Here is a 24,975-nt window from a genome sequence, read left to right on the forward strand (position 1 = left end):
CCATCCTCTTCAGCATGGAGGATACCAAATATAGATGTTCTACCATTCTTCACAGGATATTTTTTCAATTGCTCTTGTCTGGAGGGCTTGTGTTGCTTCACCTTTCTCCTAAAAAGTCTTTCTATTGGATTCACTTTGGTCAATCAGTTTTCACCTTTTTCTTTGTTTTAGAAATGCTTGTGTGACTTTTTTCAGTGTGCTGTGGCTCATTATTCAATTGATACATTCTTCTTTTGCCAAAATTCTGCAAAATGAGAGTCGTCAGTACTTTGGTATATCCACAGACATTCATGATGCCATCTATAATTGAAGAGTTCATTTGCAATAACAGATAACTCCACTTTCACAAACCTTCAGAAAGCCCACTTTTCCATCATCTACCTGAGACAATATCAATCAAACTTAAGTTGTCTTTATTTTTGTCAGGTCATTTCTACTGAGTCAAATCCCCTCAACGTCAGTTTGATTGATATTATCTCAAGCAAACAACCAAAAAAATATGTTTTCTGAAAATCTACAAAAATGGAGTTTTTGCAAATGAACTCTTTAATTGTTACCTTCCCAACACCAAACATGCTGACCACTATCTGAGCCAGACATTTTTTTTCTTGATCTCATCTGACCGAGGAGTGTGCTCCTAATATGCAGTAGACTTACTTTCATGTCCTTCAGAGTCATCCTAAAGTTTAGTGCCAAAGAGCACACAAAGGTTTTTATTTCTTGGATGCTGTCTGTAGAGGTTCACATTCTGCAAGGTTCTTCTTACTGTCTTTTTAATCTGGTGTCATGATGCACACAGGTAGATGGACACAAAGCTGAGGAAGTTCTGGTGTTTATTGCTCATTTTATAACCATGTTCATCCAAATAAGCTACTTCAAAATCACACCTTTGAGTTTCTACACTGGTGCCTGCATTTTCAAGATAGTCTTTCTAAAGCATCTGTATTACATTGTACACGAGAAGAAATACTTTACATTTCAACTTAGAAGTAATGCAGTTATTAAGAGGTGATGCAATTTGAAATCATTTGACATTTTGGTGATATTACACAGGGGTGTACTCACGTTTCTGTTCTTTATACCCTGCTAAAGCATGATTCCTAGTATCAGAACTCTACTTAACATCCAGTTTTAACAGGATGTGTTGCCGCAGTGACCAATTTCATCCCAGAATCCAACTCTCTTTCTGACTCTCACAACATCAGCAGTGAGATTAGAGGGTGTTTTTGGATTTGGGACATTGAGTTAGAAAGCATTCAGTGAGAGTACAAAACTCCACCAGGGCTGCATAATACTCAGTTATTACCTTAATAATAGAAAATGTTTTGAAGATCAGCCAAGCTTTCCACCACATTTCACTGAAATCTGTCAACATAATTTTGAGATGCCCTCGCCTCTTACAAATGGGACCAGAAACCTCTTTACTGACGGCACTGCGGGTGTTTTTGATGTACTGCCACATACGCCGACCTCCTGCACTATGCACCCTTTCAGTTATATTTGCTGAAATCTTAAGTGCAAACATATGTACGAGTGTTTTTTGAAAAGTCTTGTGTTGGGCATGGAAATTGATGAGTTTGGTGCTAAGTCACAAAGTCAGAAAATACAGATTGCTGAGTTTTGTTGGTTTATGTATTTTCATTGAAGATAAAAGCCTCATGAAAAGGCCTTAACATCAGACTTATCCCTAAAATGAGCTTTCGGGAATAATTCCACCTTCTTTTTACTTTATCAATATTTTTTGCTATTTTTATCAGGGCAAACCACCACACTTCCTTTGTGGCATTAACAAAACCCAGCTCTATCCAGGAACACAATCCCCTGAATCATATTTGGTGTTGTCAGTTCAGATCTTCCTTCCTGTCATCCCACCCTCTCCCTCTGTCATCATTCGAACATGTTTCGTAGGCGTGCGTTACAAATCACAGTCAGATGGTCCGGAGCTGCTCGAACAGAATGAAAAGCTGCGTCTGCACTGTCGTGGCTTCGAAAAACATTTTCTTCCTCTTCGGGGACAAAGCCAGTGGGAGGAGAGCGATGATACATGTCCAGTGTCGCCTCCCACTACGAGGCCCAGTTTTCATTGCGATGCCCCCGTTCCTCTTCTTCGGGTTACTATGGCAACAGAGCAATGACGAGGGGAGCCAAAAGATCAACAGGTGGACGGTGCATAACACCGAGCACAAAATGTCAGAACTGCTCCCTGTGCATGTTGCTGAGGAGTTTTATTTCATTCAGAAAGGGAACATTAGAAATGAAGTGGCCCACGTTGAGCAAACAGAGTGATCCATAGCAGTGTTTGTATCATCCAGTTTCTCACAGAGTTATTCCAGTATACCAGCCTCTCTGACTTCCTGAGAAGCAGGTAAAGTGACTAGTGATAATTTACATCTGATGTTTCATGACAATGGGAACAGGATGTTCCACTTCCAGCGTTGCAGTGACTAATTCCCTGTGGCAGCAGGACCAGCTCCAGACCCATTTATAGCCTGACACGAAGCAAAGAGGGATTTTTTTGGTTATTTTAACACCGGCTACTATTTAAAACAATAAAATATGACCTGACAGTTTATTTGCTCAGTTTTGAAAAGCTTTGAGACACCACGTGTCTTTGATTTAGCTCCAGAAACTGTTTCGCTTTCTTGCCAGCGCCCGTTTAATCATGTCGGCTGCAGGTGTCGCCTTTTTTTTTCATTGTGCGGATGTCTTGTTTTGCAAGGAACCTTCTGTGTATGTAGGTCAGAGCGAACAGTGAGCTAGTGGATCGGCGCACAGAGTGACATCCGTCTCGACCAGCTGTGGCCTGAGAGACGCGCTGAGTTTTATGCTGCATTATAATGTGTAGTCTAATCACATCACACACACCCTGTATCTAAACCTGTTACACTAATTTACTCTAATGTGTAATAACTAATGTTGTTCCTCCTACTCAGTGAGTCGGAGCACAGTGGGTAGTAACTTTTTATGCAGAAGGTAATGATGAAACAGCGTGTCATACAGAGAGACAGCTTAAAAACCAGTAGGAGGGCTTCTATCCAAATCTGAAAGTCTTCTGTTTTTTGAGTCTGCATCTGATTTAATGGTTTGAAGAAGGTTGTGGAGAAAGAAAAAAAAAAAAACTGCTGCTCATCCAGTGGTTGTTTTTGCTGCGATGTCCCTGAAATGGGAGGCACGGGTGAAAGGCACACGCAACACATCCACTGTCACACCACAGCTGCCTGTAGCTGTGAAATCCTTGTCATCATAAACACACACGCATTATGCATGGGCGATAATTCACGGTACACCAATTTTCTTTCCTTACTCTAAGAATAAAGACTTGACGTAGCTGCGAAGGGTTTTGTTATCCATCGTGAGATGATGTAGTATGTCACTCAGATGCACAGAAAATTTTTACTGGGAATTACATGACATGATTGAGGCAGGAGCCCTGCGAGGACAGCGGGAGCAGCATGTTTGAGTTTGATCTCCGGGTTATGGAGCTGCTGTCAAATATAGAGTTGTAAGCAAAAGCCAGAATATTAAATTACACTGGAACTGTGTTTGTTGCTGTTTGTGGAGGATGTAGAGTGAGCCGTGATAGGAAACTTGTGCCATTCTATACGATGTCCTAGTATATACTGTATTATCTTGGATGATGTGTTTTGCTCAGCGTGTTCAGTCAAAGAGCTAAACATGAAAAGCTACCAAGAAGTGATGCAACATGTGCAATCACGGTAATCAGTCATACTGTGGCTTTAGAGTGCGACTGCCCACTAACCCTCTGAACCCCAGAACCAGCTGGTGGATTTCAAAGGCATGTTTAAAAAATCACCCAAATTCCACCAATTATCCTGGAAAGAGACTAAAAACAACTATAATCTTCAGATTTTAAACTTAAATTATTCATGTGTGATGTACATTTGTTATTAAAGGCTGTCAAAAATTTACTTTTTGTTAAGTCTGTAATGATAGGTCATCAAAATCACTTTATTCTACACGTCTTATTAAAAAAAAAAAAAAGGCCAAGGATCAACATTTTGTGTTAATGAGATCCTGTAAAACAAACATTTCCATGTTCCTCAGTTCAACTTAAAAGCCATTTTCCACTCATCTGCAACCAGCAGTCACGTCACAAAAATTCATAGACTATTCGGACAGGTTGTGTTCACAGAACAGAGACGAGACACAAGATTGAGAAGCAAAATGTAGCATGGTTCAAAAATTGTATACAGAGGAGTAAGTACTCAGCAAGTTTTAGGAAGATGCTTTGACCATGGGAGATATCCTACTCAAGTTAATGTGCAGAGTAGTGTAAAAAAAATGTTGTAAAAGTGTAAATAAACCCAGTCAAGTAGCTTATATATAGCATTTGGAGCCCCTGACTATCATTTTCCAATATCAGTAAAACCCCTGAGCACTTGGAACAATGTTGTACATATTGATTCCAGTGTTTTTCTGTTTCTTTAAAACAAGTAACCAAAGGAATTCAACTACGCCTTTTTGGCATTATAACAGTGTCATACTGCATAAACAACATTTTTGAGTTCTCTCTACTTCTAGCCTTGGTTGTGATGTTCCAAGGTGCAGGACTTTATAGTGCCATGAATAATGAGCCCAACTAAGTAAAAATAAGAAAAAACACCCTATAACTATTTGGCCTACAGAGGGTTCAACCTTACATAGTGAATGTGATAGACAATAGTGTACCACAACAGTCATAAGGAATACCAGACAGCATATAGTTCAGTGTTTAGCTTTTTTTTTTTAAACTGAAGACTTCTGTTAAGAAGTGGTAAAATTTAAAATACATGTGCATTTACCAGTCAGCAACATGCAGAGCTTAAAATCTAAGCCACTATGAAGTTGCCAAAAACTGCAGTTCCTCAAATGGCCACTTGAGACTCACTCCAAAAGAGACAAGACTCTCATGTTAAAATAATAAGAAATAAATATGTTTACAGGCTGGTATAAAAAAACAGTCTTTGTCTCTAATGCTAAAATAATTGTACAGTGGTTGATTTTTTTAAACTCACCTTTTTTTAACTGCATTAAGGTTTAAAGTTATGCACAGTTAAGAGTGTGGCCACTTTGATGTACAGCTCCAGTCCATTGCCCAGGAACGTTTGCATGGCCTTCCTATGCTGCAATGTGCGAAACTTAGTGCTTAGTTCGACCCGTTCTCGAGAATAAAACTCAGAATATCTCAGCATCTGCTCTGCTGCTTTAAATCTGGGCACTCTGTTTTAAATGAGCACTTTATGTTTCCAAATTTTTGCAAGTACAGTAGCTGTAGTAGTAAAGGACTTGTCACTGTTCCAGTGTGAACACATAATATATTCAAAATCTATTTGGAATTAATAAGTAGTATGGAACTGGGACACAGCGCCGCATAAAAATGCAGGCAATTACATGACGTCATTCCATCGTTCAGAACAAGTGTGCTTGATCTTGCTTGTGTGTTATCAGTCTGAAGGTGCCGGTATACTTCTTAACAACTGCTTGTCTGAAGGTCGACCTGCTAAAATAACTTTCTCCCTCATCACCTCTTTGACATTGGATTCAGCTGCATGCAACCTTCACAAACTGGCTCGAAGGATGTAACAAGTAAAGAGAAAGCTCAACTTTGAATCAAATGTCATTTCTTAAAATTAAATTCTACATGAATCAACAGTGGGCTGCAGGGTGGTGCAGTTGGTAGCACTGCTGCCTCGCAGCAAGAAGGTTGCCGGTTCGTGTCCCGGTGGGGGCACCGGAATCTTTCTGCGTGGAGTTTGCATGTTCTCCCCGTGCAGCGTGGGTTCTCTCCGGGTTCTCCGGCTTCCTCCCACACAGTCCAAAATCATGTTGAGGTTAATTGGTGATTCTAAATTGTCTGTAGGTGTGAATGTGAGTGTGCTTGGTTGTCTGTCTCTAAGTGTAGCCCTGTGATAGACTGGCAACCTGTCCAGGGTGTCCCCTGCCTTCGCCCCAAGTCGGCTGGGATAGACTCCAGCCCCCCCGCGACCCTAGTGAGGATTAAGCAGTGTATAGATAATGGATGGATGAATCAACAGTGGAGTGTGGCATTATCAACAGTTCAGGCAGCAAATGGATGCAGGCTACGTAGTTGTCAGGATGCAAACGCGAACGAAGACGGATGGAAGCTTTTACAGCTTGGAAGGCTGGCGTAAAGTGCATCAGCATGTCAGGCAGCTGCCCTCTGAGCCTCCAAGACAGTCAGAGGAGCGTCACACCGGCCATTTTTGTAACTTTCTGAAGCAGACAATCCAACATTCACACCCACTCTCAGCTGCGAGGAGGTGAGAAATCAGCCAGGGACCAAACTTCTCTCTCCAGCTCTCTTCTCTCTCTTTTTTTATTCTGTTCTTTTCGTGTGAACAAACAAGTGTCACACTATGAACGCTTTCCAGGAGAGACTGTCAGAAATGTGCGCTGTTATCCCCACATTAAATGATCATCACAGCTCCCTCCTCTCAGTGATGGTCGGCTTTTTACTCCGCTGACATTCTGCCCTGCGTTCAATCTGGTTCTGTTTGAGGATAACCCGACCGTGAGCCTTTAATTCTGTGCATAAACACGAAGCTGCATGCGTTTCTCGAGGCTGCAAAAGATAATTACTGCAAGACTAGAAGTTTTTACACCGCAGATTCAGGTTCAAACATATATTTTTTAGGATTCGTTTATCTCATTCATGTTTTAATTATGAACTACAGCATATTTACAAGAGCAGCTGTAAGTCTGTGTTAAAGTTAGAGGAGGAATAATGTGAATGCAAGAGGAAAATTCCACTGAGCACAAAAGAACCTGATTCCTCAAGTGTTGTAGTCTGTTCTAGTTGTGACAGATAAAAATACCGCCGTCTCGACACTGACACGGAGCTGATATTAAAGTCGGAGCTAATCAAGAGTAACTGTCGTGTTGTGAAGTGTCCTCGCTAGAGAACTTATCTGTCAGGCAGACAGACTGTCACTGTAAAGTGAAAAAGCTGCATATGGGAGATGTAATACCAAACAAAAAGTCTCTCTATCTGTCAGTGCATCTGCTGCAAGAGTAGCTTCGGATAATTTCACAAAGAGCCTGAGAGCTGCTGATCCATTTTAGTCCCTGTCTGATAGAAGATAGACAACTGTGTCCCAGTCCTCGAGAAGAGACGCCTGAGTCCCCTGCAGCCTCGGCTCTACTTGGATAGGTATAAATAGAGCCTTGCAGCACCTCCTCTCTTAAATCATTCTCATCTCACTTAGTATTCTCCTTACTCCTCTCCTCCTCCTCCTCCTCCTCCTCTCCTCCTCCTCTTACTCTTCCTGGTCTCATTTTCTTGCATCAATCCCCCTCTATCGCTCTGTCTGTCTTGGCATTTGGCAAAGTTGAGCTGTAATTGTCTTTTGAAGAATGATGGCGGGCAATCGTGGCAGATTATTTAATGTCATTTGCATAAGGAAGCTGGTGGAGCAAAGTTTAGCGTCTCCCGCTGTGGGGTTGCCTTTCTGACAGATTTTCATGGAAGAAACACACGAAGCGACGCAAAAGTGTGACAACAAACAGTAAAGATATATAGAAGAGGGTTCGATAAAGTGCACTAAAAAAAAGATGTAAAATCTGTGCTTTAGATGGAAATTTATGAGCATGAATGGCAGTTTCACCTCATTAGCATTTCTCCCTCCTGCCTCTCCTCTTGCTCCTGCATTTACATCTATTTATGCATCAAGGCGAGATTGAAATTTATCAAGGTGCTCGGCCATGTTTGTGTAGGCTTCGTGGATCCGAATTTTGAAAGAAGGCTCACTCTTTGAAGCCACGGGGCCAGGAAATGTTGGGGAAGTTTGAGAGGGAGAGGGAGGGATGGCGGCCGCTTTGATGTGCAGAAATAGATAACATTAAAGGGCCCGCCGACAAAAACACACTTTCTGGCCGCAACACAAGCGTCGTCCTGTGTTACCGGATAGAGCAGCAACTTGGACGGTTATGAAGCGAGATGGTTGCAGATGGTTTTCATCCCAGAATGATTTGGAAATGGAGTTTTTTTGGAAGATGTAGGCCTACTGTGTATACGAGGACAATGGAATTCTGCGAGCCAGTGTATTTGAGAACAATTCTTTCTTCTGTTTTTTTTTTTTTTTTGGGCATGAATGCTAGCATGCTTAACAGAGACGACAGTGATTGTGTCTTTGTATGTTGCTGTCTCTCTTGCCATTGGAGATGGCGTTTCATCAATAAGTGTTCATTAAGATGCGTCACATGGCTCGACCTGATGCAGACAGCTATAGCAAGAGTAATAAAAAAAAAATCTGTTTCAGGGGCTTTAATCCTTCCCCCACATGCTGTAATGTGAATTATTTGAGCAAGGATGTTTAGTGGTATCAACGGACGGCTCTTAAGAGTGAACGAATGAGTGTAATTTATCGTTTTTTATGCTATTTCTTATTTCCCCAGGCTTTGCAGTGGATAATAATAACGTATTACAAACTCTATGGGAGTTTGGCTTGTTGGTCTTCTTAATCAATGTGCAAGTAGAGCGTTTGTATTATCTTTGTAAGCTTGACAGACAGCTCAATCCTGCCTTCATATAAAGCTGAATGGGCAATACAAAAAAAAAAAGGACTCATATTTAAAGCAGCTATAATCGATATTTTCATATTAACAGTGCCTCAAATGATTACTTGTGCGTAAAAGCTTTTAGTAATCCACTCGCAGGGAATTATCATCCGTCTGCAGTTCCGCTCAGACTTTTAGCGTCATTGTTTCTTTGCCCAACAATTTTACTGTTGTTGCTTTTACATGAGCCTCAGTAATGCAGTAATAATCAAAATAACAGCCTAGTCAGAATAAAAAAAATTATCAGTCAAAACAGACTGACCTGATCTGAAAGGACTTTTAGATTAGAAGTGGTGATGTAAATAGTCTTGCCCTCTTCACCTGATTATGATTGCAGGAGAGTTTCGTGCTGCTGACATTGCTAATTAATTAGAAATAACAGCAGAAATGCAAAAATTGTTCCTGGGACACAAAGGGATTTATGTATTTATTGTTGTTATTTATATATATATATATATGTATATATCTGTGACCCATCTGCATGAAATCAGTCGCATTGTGCCTTGGGCTGTATCCGAGATACAGCCCGAATTACATTAACATAAAATATTGATTTTGGGTTTATTACTTAGATTGGCCCAATTAGTTGTTTTCTACATGTAGATCACATGATTATATATATATATATATGTATATATCTGTGACCCATCTGCATGAAATCAGTTTTTGCCTTGTGCCTTGGGCTGTAACCGAGATACAGCCCGAATTACATTAACATAAAATATGGATTTTGGGGTTATTACTTAGATTGGCCCAATTAGTTGTTTTCTACATGTAGATAACATGATAATAAATGCAGAATAATAACAATAATAATAATAAAATTGCGCTCCATATTGCTATCAAAGGCTGTCAGCATGCTAGAGCAGTAACACCAGAAAGAAGACGCGAGCAATGTGTCATTGCCAGCCAATCCTGTCACATGATTTGCGTCATGTGGTAGCAACATGCCGCTTTTGTTTACCCATAATAGGCCAAAGCCAATGCGACTGATTTCCTGCAGATGGGTCACATATATATTATATATATTCATTTCAGTTATTTTCTCAATAAAGCTGAAAAAACCCTTTCTTCTGTGATATTTCTCAGCAGGCAGAACCACTTACCACATGTCAAAACGCTATATATTATAATTAAATGCATCAATGTAAACAGTTTAGTTGGAATCTCTTATCTCTATCCTTGTAACCACAACTACTGTACTCATCAGCGTTTATTTTCTGTGTGGCTCTAGAAACCAATAGCATACCATCTGCCCAGAATTTAGAAGCTTTAAAGTGCGATATCTTCCTCCAGTAGCTGGTGGAGACCACAACGGAGCTAAAAATAGGTAAACACTGCAGGTGCAATAAAGTGGCTAAAATTACACCTCAAAATGAGTTAAAATTTCATCCTGCAGCTTTAAAGCTGAAGATAGTGATTGTTGTACCACTTGAGGACAGTGGACCAAGCTGGAAAGGCCACTGACATGTTATTTTCTCGTTAAGACGGCACAGTCATACACATATTAGTAACTATTTAGTGTTGCAGAGCTAAAATATTACTGTCGCATACAAGTAGTCATTAGATCCATTGTTACTGTGCAAAAATAATTATTGTAACTTAGCTGTCCGTGGTGTCAGCAAGATCACCACCTCCTCCTTCCTGCTTTAGCTCCGTCTGAGGCTCGTCAATCATCCCGCAGAAAGCAGAGCCGACAGCTGACACTCTTAATTTCAGTTTAACTTCACACCCAAAATGGCTCACAAGATAAAACGAGATCAAATGCATGTTGGAACAAGCTGCTGAAGACCGGGGCTTCTTGGAAGCATGCACAACAGAAGATATATAGTCTTTCTTAGCAAGGAGAGGAAAACATGCGGTGTTTACTTGAGGAGATCGATGCAGCTGAGGAACTGTATTGACAGTTCACGGAGTTGAAGCCGAGGAGTCGGATTGTCACTGGAACTACTGCTGTTCCTCCTCCTGCTGCACTGATGAAACACCGGCAGAAGCTGAGATGTGTCAGAAGCATGTCTGGGCATCACATGTGCACCTTTTAAAAAAGCCAAAAAACATTCACAGTTTTATAATACTACAAATCACACTTACAAAACTACTGAAACCAACTAAGTACATTTAACATAGTTCTTCATTCTCTGGTTCCATTGCCAGCTTCCCAGTGGAGATCATTAAATTTTCTACTGGTGTCATTTCTCACACGCTGCATAAAAAAAGGGCCACTAAAAAAAAAAAAAAAGAAAAAAAGAATCTGTTTCTGTTTCTTGTTACTTTGCCAAAGTACTCTGGTTGTGTCTTGAAGGTGTTGGAGCTTATTTTTTTTTATTTATCCGAACAGCTTTGTTTGCACCTCAGCTGTTATATCACTCGACAGCTGTCACTCTCTTCCCAGAGGATGATTTGATTAATGTCTGTCGTCTTTGCACTAAACAGGCAAAAGCCTCAGGATTGCTTCTGTTTTTTTTTTTTAACACTGTTGTTTCTTAAAGCAACACACAGTTCCCTAAAATGGGCCACTGGTCTCTTTCTTTAGGGTCTCCATATGACAAGAGCATTAATATATTTTAATGAGCTGAAATCCCAAGATAGCAACATAATTGTTTAGTTTCACTTGCAGGCTTAAAAGATTAAAATGTTGTTTTGTTTTTCATTATAAGGAAGATGAGAGTGTCTGTTCTGTTGTTCTTCGCCCCAAAAATAATATCTCAGAGTCAATGACTATGACTTACAATGACCTAAAGGACCAAAGAAGAAAAGAAATGCACTTTTAGCTATTATTTGAGCAATAATATGTTTCCTAATGGCAATCACCTCCTCCGCCATTCATGACCATGACAAAAAAGGGAAAAAAGTCTCCAGGTGAGGATCTGCAGCGGCGTCTGTGAGCCGCTGACAGCAGAAGTGATGAGGCCGGATCATGAGGAGGTTTCATGCTGGATGGTTTTCTGACTGATGGGTGTAATAAATTATAATAACAATAATGTCCGCCTGGAATACTGACAGAAAATCAGTGAAAATTCTGGAGCAGAAGCTCAAATCGTGGCACACTCGCCCCGGCTTTGAATTTTGTTGAGTTAATATCGCTGACGGGATAAGACAAAGGTTAGACACTGATTACTTTTTCACTTCAAATCTGTCGTTTCTTATGAAAAATAATCTCACCTGTCAGTTTTTTTCTGCTGTGCTCAGGCAGACAGAATACCTTGGCGGATACTGTGAGACGGATTTATTTAACACTGACACCTGGCTCAAAATAGTTTAAAGTTACGAGTTCATCTGTCCTGCTGCCTTTACAGTGTGAGAAGAATTCAGGGCTTTTGGCAGAAAGCAAAACACCACTTTACACGTTCTTGCTGCCAGATGAGCACTGCAGTGCTTAACACTGACTCTTCGTACCAGATGATCTGTTGTATAGCAACACTAACAGGCTTCATGTGATCTCAACAGAAATAATCCAGTATCATATTATATTATTCTGTGACATTGTAAACCTTCATAATCAACTGAAGTGCAGATTAAACAACGCAACTTAAATAATGAGTGACGCAACATCAAAAATGGGCACTTTTGTGTTTGCAGCCAAATCACAAAGCACATGATGATAACTGCGCCTTAATTTTAAATGTTCCTGGTAATTAAATAAATACAATTAGACAAAACATTTGCATATATTTGATTCAATGTACGGCTGCAAGGTGGATCCGTGGTTAGTACAGTTGCCTTGCAGCTAGAAGAATCCCTGATTCGCGTCCCGGTGAGGACACCCGGGATCTTTCTGCGTGGAGTTTGCATGTTCTCCCCGTGCAGCGTGGGTTCTCTCCGGGTTCTCCGGCTTCCTCCCACAGACCAAATTCATGTTGAGATTAATTGGTGATTCTAAATTGTCCATAGGTGTGAATGTGAGTGTTCTTGGTTGTCTGTCTCTAAGTGTGGCCCTGTGATAGACTGGCGACCTGTCCAGGGTGTCCCCTGTCTTCATTCTGAGTCAGCTGGAATAGACTCCAGCCCCCCTGCGACCCTAGTGAGGATTAAGTGGTGTATAGATGATGGATGGATGGATGATTCAATGGATTTATTACTGAACGAAGTCCGATGCTAGATTTTACAGGCAGAGGGATGCTCTGCTGTTGTTCTGGTGTTAAAGTTAAAGTAGGTCAAGGGATTCGTTTTTAGGGTTAGAATAGTTTGTGTCTGAACGCAGAGCTGATCTAATCTGACACCAACCCTGAGCTCACCATAACCATGATAGATGAGCTCAAGTTTTACTACATTGACTTAATGTATGAAGTTATTTCATAGGAGCAGAGTTGTGTCAAATACATGTACCCCAACAACAGAAGAGAAAAGAGGAGCCTCTTTTGTTTCAGGTGAATTTTTTTGTGGTACATAAAGATAGAAATTGAATTATACAACCCATTAGCATTCACAGGGACTCAAATACTGCAGTTTTGTTGAAGCTGCTGGCATCTCAGAGACACACATAAGGTGTCTGTTCATGCCACCTGCATCATTATTCAATGCCAACAGACGTATAGGAGTCTTTCCAAAGTCAAAGTCAAATTTGTTTATGATGCACATTTAGAAAGAACAGAAGTCAAGCCAAAGTTCTGTACAACTAAAACAGCAGGGCATAAAACACAATAAAATACAATGACTGAATGAATGAAAATTAATAGAATAGTAACAATAGAAGATACAAGATGACACTGAGCTGCAGTCAGGGTGTTCAACTCTACCTGAATCTAATGCCAGTGAAAAGTGGTGGGTCAACAAGTAAACTGTTCCAGACATCAGCTGTGGTCACTGCACAAGTTCGATCGCCTCTATTTTGAGCCTAAATCTTGTAACAACTGAGAACATCTGGTTAGTTGGCTACTGCGCTATAAACAACAATGCAAGAGTTCTGCTAAACAAGGCGGCACAGACCCGTTTAAAACCTTAAAAACAAACAATAAAATCCTAAAAAAAATCAATCCTGGCACAGACAGAAAGCCAGTGAAAGGGAGGACAGTAATGGTGTTATATGATCACGCTGCCTTATCCCTGTTAACAGACCAGCAGCCACATCTTGTACCGGCCACAGATGTAGAAGAGACAACTGCTCTGCGTCCACATACAAGGAATCACAGCAATCCAGCTGTGTGGTGATGAAAGAGATGACTCTTCACCTTGGCTAAAAGTTTTAATTGAAAACAAAATACAGTTTTGAGCACTGAGCTGATCAGTCTGTCATATTTGACAACCAGCTTCATAGCACCTCATTAGAAAGGAATGATGGAGGCGTAAGTAGCAGGAGATCAAGTTCAGGCACCAAAACTACTTGATTAAAGTTAAGAAAACATCATGTTTTGGGTTAAAATATACCCTTTAACAACATAATTCATATGTTATCAGGCAAAATTATCCTTGCCTGAAAAGGAGCTGAGGACATTTGTCTGATGGATTTTAATAGCTCTGTCAAGTTAGAAAATGATGCATCTATTGGATTAAAATGTGAAGCCAAGGAGTCCAACACAACAGCAGTATGTGATGAGTTGGGAGTGAGACCAGGCTCATAATTGGCATTAATAAGTTTACATACTGACATGATCTCAAGTGACATACTGATGTTATGTTAAATTACACCCAACATGGCATGTCTTGTTGGAACATACCATCTGAGAGCAGCGGTACGCTTCTGTAGGAATCGACATAGGCCAGGAGTGATACACTATCAGCCACTTATTGAATTTGGCACTGCCATAAATAATACCAAACTATGTTCCTCCAAAACAAGTTTAATTACATGACGATGCTCATTTTTCGCTACACAATCTCCAGATCTGCACTAATAAGGCAGGAGGAAATCATCAACTGATGTAGACAGAATCGTAGCCACTGCTATCTCCTTAGCTGTTGAGGAAAACAAGTTCACAACAACCTCTACACACAAAGCAGCATTAGAAGTCAGTCGGAGTTGTGATGGTGACCACCAAATGAATCTAAGTACAACTCTCACTCTTTTTTAGTTTACTTTAGTCTTCACCAACTCTACAAAACTGTCTAGGTTTGAGCTTTATTTAAGCCCTTACTTTGTCTTTATCTGTGTGCAACGTGAACCTTGGGATTGACTTTATGGTAGAAGCCAACAACCTTTATTGGTAGCATTGTTGTGAAATGCCTCATGGTAAAAAATATATTTACATTTCAAGACATTGTGTTTTAATCCCTTGAATTGTGGTGTAATGAGGCTCGGTGACACAAGCAGAAAACGACAACTACGAGGATAATAAGACGCAAGCAGAGCAGACTCTTCTATGTATCGTTAATATTACAGCACCATGATATCTTCACAGTTTTTTTCTAAAATATATACTTCAAAACTAAGCAAACGTGTTATTCGCAGGATTTGAAAGTACCAGCATCCACCAGTAAAAATATTCACAGTAGCTGTGACTCATCAAGTCTTTCACTTTCATTTGACACTTAGGCAGTAACTCTGCTGGTTTTCCATCAGTTTATTGTATTATGAAAAGGAACAGAGATTAGACTCGCTTGCAGAAATGTTGATCCTCTTGCTTCCACGGTCTGAGAACAAAACCGCCACTTTTCTGCCAACGATGGAAATGTTTGACACAGTCTTACATCAGAATTAAATAAAGAGCCTAAAACTGAGCTCTTATTCATCAGACATTTTTACTGTCTACAAGAAAAAAAATCAGTTTAAAACATCTCCGACATGTTTCTTATCGTATGTATGTATTTAGAGGTATTCCTTGTAGTTTTCACAGTTCCCGTATCTTTCATTTAGAAGAAAACAAAAAGTTCAACTTCCTTCTTAGCTGCAAACTGTTAAGACTATCCAGGACCGTATTCTCTCTGGGTCTCTCGAAAACCTCTCGTGCCTTCATCGCCTGCTATCTGAACCACTTCTCTGCTTTGTTGGTTCCTCACTCTTTGGTTTATTTGTTTTTTTATGCCTCATTTGGTCTGCTTCTCCTTCTCAGCTGTATTCCCTCCATCTCTCGCCTCATAAAGCAGAGCTGCAGTGGAGAAGAGTGCAAAAAAAAAAAAAATTCTCCTGGAACTAACTGTCTGAGCACAAACTCCGAAAGAGTTATGTGCAGTAGATTCTTCACCTAATTAGAACCCCTTAATTATGTACCAGCAGCAATTTTCCTGGTTTTTCTGTGTGTATTTATTTCCTGATCTTTTCATTATATATACTGTATCAGATCGCATCCCAGGGCTCAAACCTCATGAGAGAAGACTTGAGTGAAGACTGCAGGGGAAAATGACTCTATTGAGGGATGATTTCCAAGTATTATTTTGTCACTATCATGAATTAAATATTTTGTTTTAGCTGAATTGTGGGCGCTCATTATGCACTGCACATTCGAGATAAAAATTACTGCTGGCTATATGAAAGTTTAATTTGGTTCATCTGGCTAATTGCAGTGTGATTGATTATATAATTACACAGTATTTGTTCCCTGGCTGTTATCGTCGCACAGTTCTGCTTGTAATTCCCAGACTGTGGTGTTGCAGTGTTTCGCAGCTGTCGATCCGTGGAGCTTAATGTAGTCGTGGCGCGGTACGTGTGTGTTTGCAGTGCGTTGTAGGTGCGTTGTTGGCCTGTATGTTGCAGGGTTGTATTTTCTCTCCAGCCTCATATTTCCTGATGTTTGTTCTGCTCCTCTGAGATTACACATTGCAGAGAGTTGCTCTAGTTTCTCTCAGTGGCCTTGAATTCAGCAAACAGCGAATGCTTGACAAACACACGCCTAGTCTTAAAAAGAAGATGGACCGAGATCAGTTGTATGAATTTTTAACTGCATCTCTCTCAGGAAAAACATAAAATGTATGATTCTTGTAGACATCAAGTTTCTTTTATTCCTCCAGGTCAGAGTGCAGTGAGAACTAATTTATCCACTGAGATCCTCCTGATTCTGCTATTTGAGACCAAGTGTTTTCATTAAGAAAATGTTAGCGCTATCTATTCTCCCTCCACAGTGGGGGTTGCTGTCACTGACTGAGGGAGGTAAAATGGTGATAAACAGCCCTGATGAGGAACTAAATGGATTTTAAGACGGATCGTCTTGCTGCGGCACGATGGGAAGCTTTGGGGGCGAATACTCAGAGTGTACGTGTGCAGGGAGCAGGTGGGGAGGGGGCGTGAAAACACACAGTATTGTATTGTGTTGTAATTGCTCTCACGTTACCGAGCTACTATCGCTATGGCAACACATCTTTATTGTTTTTAAAGGAGCTGCCGAACAATTTAGGCCAACGTGGTGATGGATCATACCAGCTTCTCATAGGCCGTTTTCAGGCGTGGAAACGTTGCCGCCTCATCAATTCGTGATTGTGACGGCATACTGTTGTTCAGACGTTTGTCACATTCATGTTAATGTTTCTCAAAATTTTAGTGAAACATCAAGTGACATATAATTCTGCTACTGGAATTAAGTGGCAGCTTCGACAGTTGTTCTTGCTACACTATGCCCCTATAAAAGTGTATTGAAGTGGAGGGGTTTTGTTGTCCCTTTGATCTTGGTCGCTATGGTGTTGGGGCACTAGCACTGGTAGGGTCTTAGTCGGCATTTTTGTGAGGCAAAGGTCCAGACTAAGACCAATTCAAGTATCTCAATAAATCGGGGATCAATGAGCGGTGCAACCTTGCTCGTAATACAACGAGCGTCTAATGGACGAGCCCAATGGGTCAATCAACGGATGGACTTAGACGATGGTGCCACATGTAATATGTAGCTATAGCCTATATCAGCATGATGTGATCTTGTCTTGTCTTGCATATCTGATAATTCAAATGCATAGTTTTGACTCTGACCTTGCAAGAATGGCCTTGCAGCTTTTATGAAAAAGTGATCAAGGTGCTCATTTAGAAACAAAGTCGATGCATTCAGATGCTGTTAGATGAAAGGAGATCATGTCTAAAAAGAGGCTCCCACACTCGTACTTCTTCCTGATAATGCTCATCATGCTACCTTATACATAGATTATGTAAAAAGTACAAAATTACTTTATAAATAAAGAAAAGCATTTTCTTAGTGCCACTCATAGTGTGGTCTAAAAAAAAAGGCCAATAATGTTGGGTTTTTAAATAGAACCAGATGTCAGATTCTGCCCTCTTTTCCACTGTAATAATTTTAGTACATCGTAGTGTGAAACTCAACTGATACGTTTCATCACATGCATCTCTCAGCTGTTCCTTGTGTGATTAGCTGAACGATTTGGCCATTAAGGTGAAACCCCTGCAGTGTTATCCCTGACCACTCTTTAACACTTTAACAGTGAGAGGCTGATAAAACCGGTGAAATGGAGCACTCAGTTAACTGCTGCCGGCTTAAGCTACTTCAAGGCTGGAGGCTCAACATGAGCTTGTTGAACCTGTTTAGTATTCCAAATCCATGGCTATTAATATTCTGCCTTAACAGCCTTCACTCAAATGGTGGCTAAAGGGATCTGGGAATAAAAAAAATGAAAAGAATCGTGCTCCGTGACCTGAATTTTTTAACATTTCGACCTTCAAGGTATCCCTCTCCACCTGTACCTGCTGATGGATGAACACTTTCCACCTACTTTACAGGGACATTTTCTCATTCAACCACAAGAGCCCTCCAGTTTGTTCCACCGGCAACAGATAGTTACTCTGTGCAGGCCGATGGAATGAAAATATGTTTTCATGTTGCGCTGAAACAAGAAAGGAACCTTCCTGAGCTGTTGCCGTAAAGTTGGTGATTGTCTATTGTAAAGTATCGTCTGACTCGCTGGATGTAGACTGCAGGTATAAAACTTCCATTGGCCGAACCTGTCAGCTGGGTTTTGCCTTTTTGAATTACTGATTTCAAAATCAACAACAACCCTTGAGCAACAACCTACCACACTGAAAATGTACATTGTTTGCAGAGGATTTACATCGTGAAGCCCTGCTAGTATTTTTTTGTTGGATTATTCATCACTTATTTCCCTGCATTCAAATGCTCCACTGTAGCAGTTCCACCTGTCTTTCGTTTAGTTCCACCCAAAACAACTGGCATTGGTTTAAAGAAATGGAGCATTTTTTAAAAACCCATATAGCAGAATAATAATGTGGTGTAGCCAAAGTAGTATGCTCTACAGGAGGTCTGGCTAAGCAAAACGATGTAAAATGAAGATGCACTGTAGCACAAAACAAGTACACAAATATAGGTCTATCCTTCCTATAGCCTTTCCTATATGGTCACTGTGCACAGCTGAGAAAAGATAACTGACCGTCATCTGTTCTAGCACATGCAGCATCTCAGCTCTGTCCTGGGCTTACTAGGCAATACACTGGAAAATCCTTCTTACTCCAGCTATTGATCTCTGTGAAGCTTTACTTAAAGGATTACATATGCTCAGTCATGGTCAGGCAACAAGTAAGGCTCGACGTCTAGAATCTTCAAAAGTTTTTTTCCAACAACGGTTTGTAACATCACTAGTAGCAGATAAATCAGCAAACTGCTGCTTTGCTTTTCCTCAGTGTATCGCCTTTTCAAATCATACCCGCCCACTTGCTTTTTAATACCAGCAAGCTGCTGTACCACTCAGCTCGCCCCCTGGATAGAGGGACATAACAAAGCTAGAAGGCGGCTTTGTAACATTTATTAATCTGTGTGGAGAAAATCTCCTTTTACTCTTTCTCTCAGAGGTAAGAGGTCAGCTTCAAAGACGATTTACGGTAATGACTTGCTCAAGGACACCTCTGCCAGGCTTTCTGTCTGAGCTCCTTATTAAAGGTGTGCCTCGTTAATTACCCAACTCTGCAGCCAGCAATGGACTGCTTTTTAACGCTTTAAACACTTTTTCACTACAGTAGCAAGCATCATGTAGGTGAACTTGAAGTCTGTGCATATAAGGTGTCGGAAATGGATGGGTACATAAAGGTTTCCTGGAAATAAGTTGAGTGAAAGACTCTAAGCAAAGGAAGTATTATAACGTTAAAGAGCCCATATAATACTTTTTGGGCTTTTCTCTTTATTTAGTGTGTTATAAAGCTGCTTTTTAGTTCACATAGCAGGCCTGCAAACTTATAAAGCCCAAAGTCCACACTAAAGGGAAATATCTCTCTCCCACAAAAATCCCTGCTCTTTACCTGCTTGAAATACCTCATTAGAAGTCCAGGCTTTTCTCCTGTTACTTATCTCTGTCACCATGTAACAAATTTGCATAACGCCTGCCTGGCAGCTAGTTTGGCACGCCCTCAAACAAAGAATGAGCAGCTTCCTTACAGTCTACCATTGTTTCCGTCCTGTCACAATGCATAACCAAAGTCGCTTTGCTTTTGTCAGGCCAGCTGACCAATCAGGGGGCCTTTAAAGAGACAGGAGCTAAATGCATTTCAGACAGATGGTGAGAAAACGTGCTCCAGCAGTGCGCAGTATGAAAAAAAATATGCGTTTGTTGAACATGAAAGCATGTAAAAATATGCTAATAAACCCCTAAAACTAGATAATCAACCTGTAAATGTGCAGGATATGGGCTCTTTAACTCTTTAGGATGTTTTGCATGCCACACTAAGACAATAAAGAACAAAATTTCAGTCCAGTTTTTGCGCGGTTATAAACCGGCTTTAACTCAAATGTTCATGTCTTCCTTATTGCTCAAGCTGCAGCTCCTTGACACAGTCTGCCTGCTGCGTCATTGCAGCACAAACATTTCTTCGGGGTGTTGGTAAAATCCTGAATAAATGAACACTTCACCATAACATAATCAATCATTAATTATCAGAGGACGTCAGGTTGCACAGATAAACAGCCTCCTGTAAGAGCTTTGTTCAGTATGTTTGGTCAGTCTCTCACACTCAGCATTTTGGGCAGCGGCTTGACTGAACAAAATACTTCAATTATGGGAAAATGAATTCTAATCATATGTACACAGCAGTGGGTGCATTAGCACCAGGTTTAGCTCGCCGTTTCTGAGTATATAACTTCTTTAATTATTGATGTGTTACCTTTGTGGAAACCAAGTTGTAATAAAGTGCTCATGTGCTTAATTTACATTGCTAAATTAAATCCTCCATTATATTGAAGTTAAGGATGTTCTAAATGAATAAACTTAAAGCTGAGGTTCTGCACACTCTCTCTTCTCCTTTTGTGATTTTATGCTTTAATGCTGATGTGTGTCTCTTTCCCTCCTTTCACCACTTTAAATCTAGTCCAATTAAAACACAATGAGCAGAAATGCATAATAAATGTGTGCAAGCGATTTGGAGAACACGTCTGCGGGTGCGTGTGGCACGTCTCCACTCGTGAAGCCCCTCCACCGGATTAAATTGACGACGCTGATGCCTAAGTGACGTCGCAGTTTCCTCGCGTCCTGCTGTATTGATCCTTCCTCCTCAGGGCGGCCATCTCAAATTAGCAAATAGATCACAGCACCTTGTGAAGCAATTAATTTGGCCTCGGAGGATCTCTTTGTTCTGTTTGTTGGTGCATGTGGGAATATAGATAAAGGAGCTAATGTGGGTTATTATCAGCTGCTTAGAAGAAATTGATTCACATGGTTTGCCAGAGCCCAGGGCAGAGAAGCTGTTTGGTACCGGAGAAGAGCAAGCAAAATGATGCAGGAAGATAGGCCTAAATACATGAATACTAATATCGCAGAATGATAGAATAGCAAATGTAATGCACACTGTGTAGTCATGTAGTTATTGGTTAGGTTGTATAGCTTCTACGCTCCTGAAAAGAAGTCTAGTCAGACAAATCAGTGAAAACATCTGTATAGATGGACATTAATCTTTTACTAATCTAAATGATAGCTTTACCGCTTGAACACCAAAACCCATTGATGGGTTTGAAAGTCAAAGATTTTTTTTTAATCCCCCACAAAAATTATCTATATCTGTCAGAACCAGAAAACATAAAAACGTAAAAAAATTAAACTTTTTTTTATGGCCGTTGAACTTATCCCCTGGTTTGTACCTTTCTGTTTATTTTGTGGTATTTCATCAAAATAACCTTAGTCTACATGTGCCTTTAATAAAAAAAAAAAGAAAAGAAATGTTATTCTTTGCAAGAACCAGATTCTTTGAAAAACAAACAAAAAAATCTGCACTCTTCAGTGAAAACGTGAATATACTAGTGAGTGAGTTAGTGAGTCAACTACAACCCATAGTCACATAACTACAATGTTAGCACTCGGCTGAACTGCAGGCAGTGTTTACACAGAGCAGATAGGAGACAAATATGGAAACAAATTAAAAACATGAGTGTTCATAGATCTAGAGTATGTAGAGTCACCATTTTTTCCAGTTTTGGTAAAACCTGTGAGCACTTGGAAAAATATTGTACATATTGATTCCAGGGTTGTTGTTGTTTTTTTTTAATTTAATATTTGCAATACAAAGATCAAAAGAAATTCAAATTTTGTTTTTTTCTTTGTTAAGATTTATGGCATATCAACTGTGTCTTGTTGCACAGAAAACATTTTTGAGTTCTCTCTACTTCTAGTCACGGTTGTGCTGTTTCCAAAGAGGTGCAGGAGTGTATAATGTTTATACTGCAGTGAAAAATGAGGCCACAGAGCGTAAAAATGTGGCAGGAGCAAAAAACATGTCCAGAAACTGTCTGATTTTCTGGAGGTCAATCAATAAATTATCTAAGTCAAGCAATAATAATAACTGAATTAAGATGTAGCCCGAAAGATTTCAGAAGAAAAATCTTCAAGTTACTACCCCAACACCAGTAATTCAGTTTGCAGTAATAGAAACCAGAGAATAACAGCAAAAATTCACTGTCATTTTTCTTGATAAAGGGTTCATTGAAAATATTGTCCATTAATATTCTGGTGTGACTGCTTCAGTCATTGGCTGCTTTTATTAGGTATAACTGTAAAACTCATAAGTAATTTTCACTTTGGATTGACACTGAGATAGGCGTTATTTTCTCTGCATGTTTATAATTCAGGTTGTAGTCTGTGGTTGATAAGTGTTTTGAATATTTTTTCAACTTCATTTATTACAGTTCAATTCAGATGTATTTATATAGTGGCAGCTGACACCGTAAGTTCTCTACAGCACTTCACAGAGATCAAGACCTCACAATATTATATTATAGAGAGAAATCTAATGATTTCTTTTTAGGAAACACTTGGCAAAAGCCTGCCTCAACCAGTTGTATTCAGGGGAGAAGAAACATGAAATTGGAAAAATACCTGAAACACTTTCTAGTCAGTCCAATCCAACAACACCAGCAGCTACAAACTTGGAAAGTTTCAACCAAAAGTGCAGATTTGTTGTGATGTAGATTTTCGATCACATTAATCCCATCTGTATCCTCATTGTCTGTGTTAGGGCACATTTTGTGCAGCCTGGACGTAGACTGCTAAGGTGAGAGAGAAATCAGCAGTGACACATGAAAAAGGTCAAGAGCCGGACTCTAAATGCTTCCTGTAACCCAGACGAGCCAGCCCTGCTGCTCTCTAAAGGTTGATAAACTCATTCCCCGGTGCCGTTTGAGTGCAGATAAGAGCAACAGACTGTGTAAGGACTGGAGAGCGGCCTGCTGGGACTGTTGGAACTACCGAGTTTCAGAGGAGAGAAAGTTTGATCGAGGCATCGACAGTAAAGAAGCTGGGAGAGATTATCATTAATGAGCTGTGACTTGGTCGTGGAGAGAGCGGACTGTTAATGACGCCGTGTTGTTCTGCTTCTCGCTGTGTCTCTCACATACTTCCCTTCACATCTGTATGCGGCGAGGGATTCGGCGTGAGCATCATTACCATGTCTCTGCTCACCTTCTCTCCAGCCTGCGTTTTTTGTTTTTCTCCCGGCTTTATTAAACCTGTTTCGGAAACACATTTAAATCAGACAGCTGGAGCTGCAGATACCTGAGGCCGTTTCAGTGAATTTGCCCAAAAAATGAGAGGCAGCAGGATTATAGACGTTCTTAAGCTCATGAACGCTCTAAAAGCCAAGCAAAAGGCAACACTGTGTCAGGCAGTGAGCTTTGTACGCTCGGCTTTGTCCTCTTTCACCTTCAACATCCATCCCGGAATGTTTTCTCCAAATATGATCAATTATTGATGGGGGAAACCAGCATGAAGGAGGCTGTCAGGGTGCATTTTTCTCATTGCTGCGTGATGGGGGAAACCTTATGTGGGGACAAATTGCAAGTGCTTGTGAAGGTATGTGTGGATTCATACTGTGAGAGTGAAAGATGGAGGGAGAAATGCAGTCCCTCCTCAATTGATTAGAAACACAGGGTCAAAATGTAATATAGAAACAAGCAGATGGTGTAAACAGGGAAGCTGAGTCAGAGAGCAATAAAAGAAGTAGCTGAGGAACACAGAGAGGAAATTGATAACCAGACTCTGCACTTTCTTGTCCTGCACACTATTTAAAGACCCACTCCATTCAAATTGACTCCTCCATTGACGTTTTAGGCTTTCACTATAAAAACTGACTACAAGTCGCAAGAAAAGCTGCTCCGGTAGTGTAGAGGACAGGTGAAAAACCCAATTCAATAACAATGTTTTTGTCCTGTTTCTCCCTCCTCCGGTGTTTTCTCTGTTATTTATTTTTCTTTTGTTTGTTTTCTCCCCATTATCTCAGTTTTTCGCAGACCCCTGTGCCAGCAGCCCCTGTCTCCATGGAAACTGCAGCCGGAGCGACGGTGGGGAGGAGGGGGAGCCGGCCTACACCTGCGAGTGCACCGAAGGCTACGAGGGGGAGAGGTGCGATCAGATCCTATTGGACCTGCCGGCTGCTGACTGGGACCCCGCCACCCCCTCCGCCCCTGAGCTGGCTACACCCGTCGCCTCCACCACGGCGGCCGCCACTCAGCCACCGCAGCCAACCACCATCCCCTCCACCACCACACCGGCACCTCCCACCCTGCAGCCATGGCAACCCAAACCTGGCCAGAGGCTGCTGGTGGTGCCGTGGGAGGCAGACAGAGTGAGATAACTTAAAGGGCTAAATTTAAGCTCCTATAGGTGGATGTTTAAGATGTCTAAAAGAGTCACTCTGTGTGTGTTTCAGGTGACTGAGGGTCTGCACTGTGTGAGTCCTGAGCTGTGCGAGCTGACATCAGGAACTCTGACTCTGTCTCTGGAGGTGCCCGAAGAGACGGCTGTAAAGTAAGAACGCAGTAAAGTAGCTTTTATAATTGACTGCTGTCCCCTTAAATCAGGGTTGGATTAAACAGCAAGGCAGCCCCAGGACAAAATCTAACTGTGGGCCCTTATTTATGTCTTGCTTATTTTCCTCTATATATGCGCCGTATCTATCCCGTTGCTTTTAACTACTCCTCAGTTGCAGTTTACACAGCAGACTGCAGATGACAGCTTAATTATATTTTGCTCAGGGAATACTGCCCCGCTACATGTTTACAGTTTTCCATTCTGCCTGGATGGTAATCCAGCCTTGCCTTAAAGGGA

The 24,975-nt window shown here is 40.8% G+C and overlaps 1 protein-coding gene across 1 annotated transcript in view; it reads left to right on the forward strand.

Moving 5' to 3' along the window:
- Positions 1 to 24,975, forward strand: part of dner (delta/notch-like EGF repeat containing) — a 71,884-nt gene that overhangs the window by 14,341 nt on the left and 32,568 nt on the right. The window contains exons 2-3 of the mRNA XM_008282626.1: positions 24,149 to 24,493; positions 24,578 to 24,675. Coding sequence (XP_008280848.1) covers positions 24,149 to 24,493; positions 24,578 to 24,675 — 443 coding nt within the window. The remainder of the gene's footprint in view (positions 1 to 24,148; positions 24,494 to 24,577; positions 24,676 to 24,975) is intronic.

The sequence above is a fragment of the Stegastes partitus genome, unplaced genomic scaffold (assembly GCF_000690725.1).
Source record: "Stegastes partitus isolate 25-593 unplaced genomic scaffold, Stegastes_partitus-1.0.2 Scaffold279, whole genome shotgun sequence".
Lineage (NCBI taxonomy): Eukaryota > Metazoa > Chordata > Actinopteri > Pomacentridae > Stegastes > Stegastes partitus.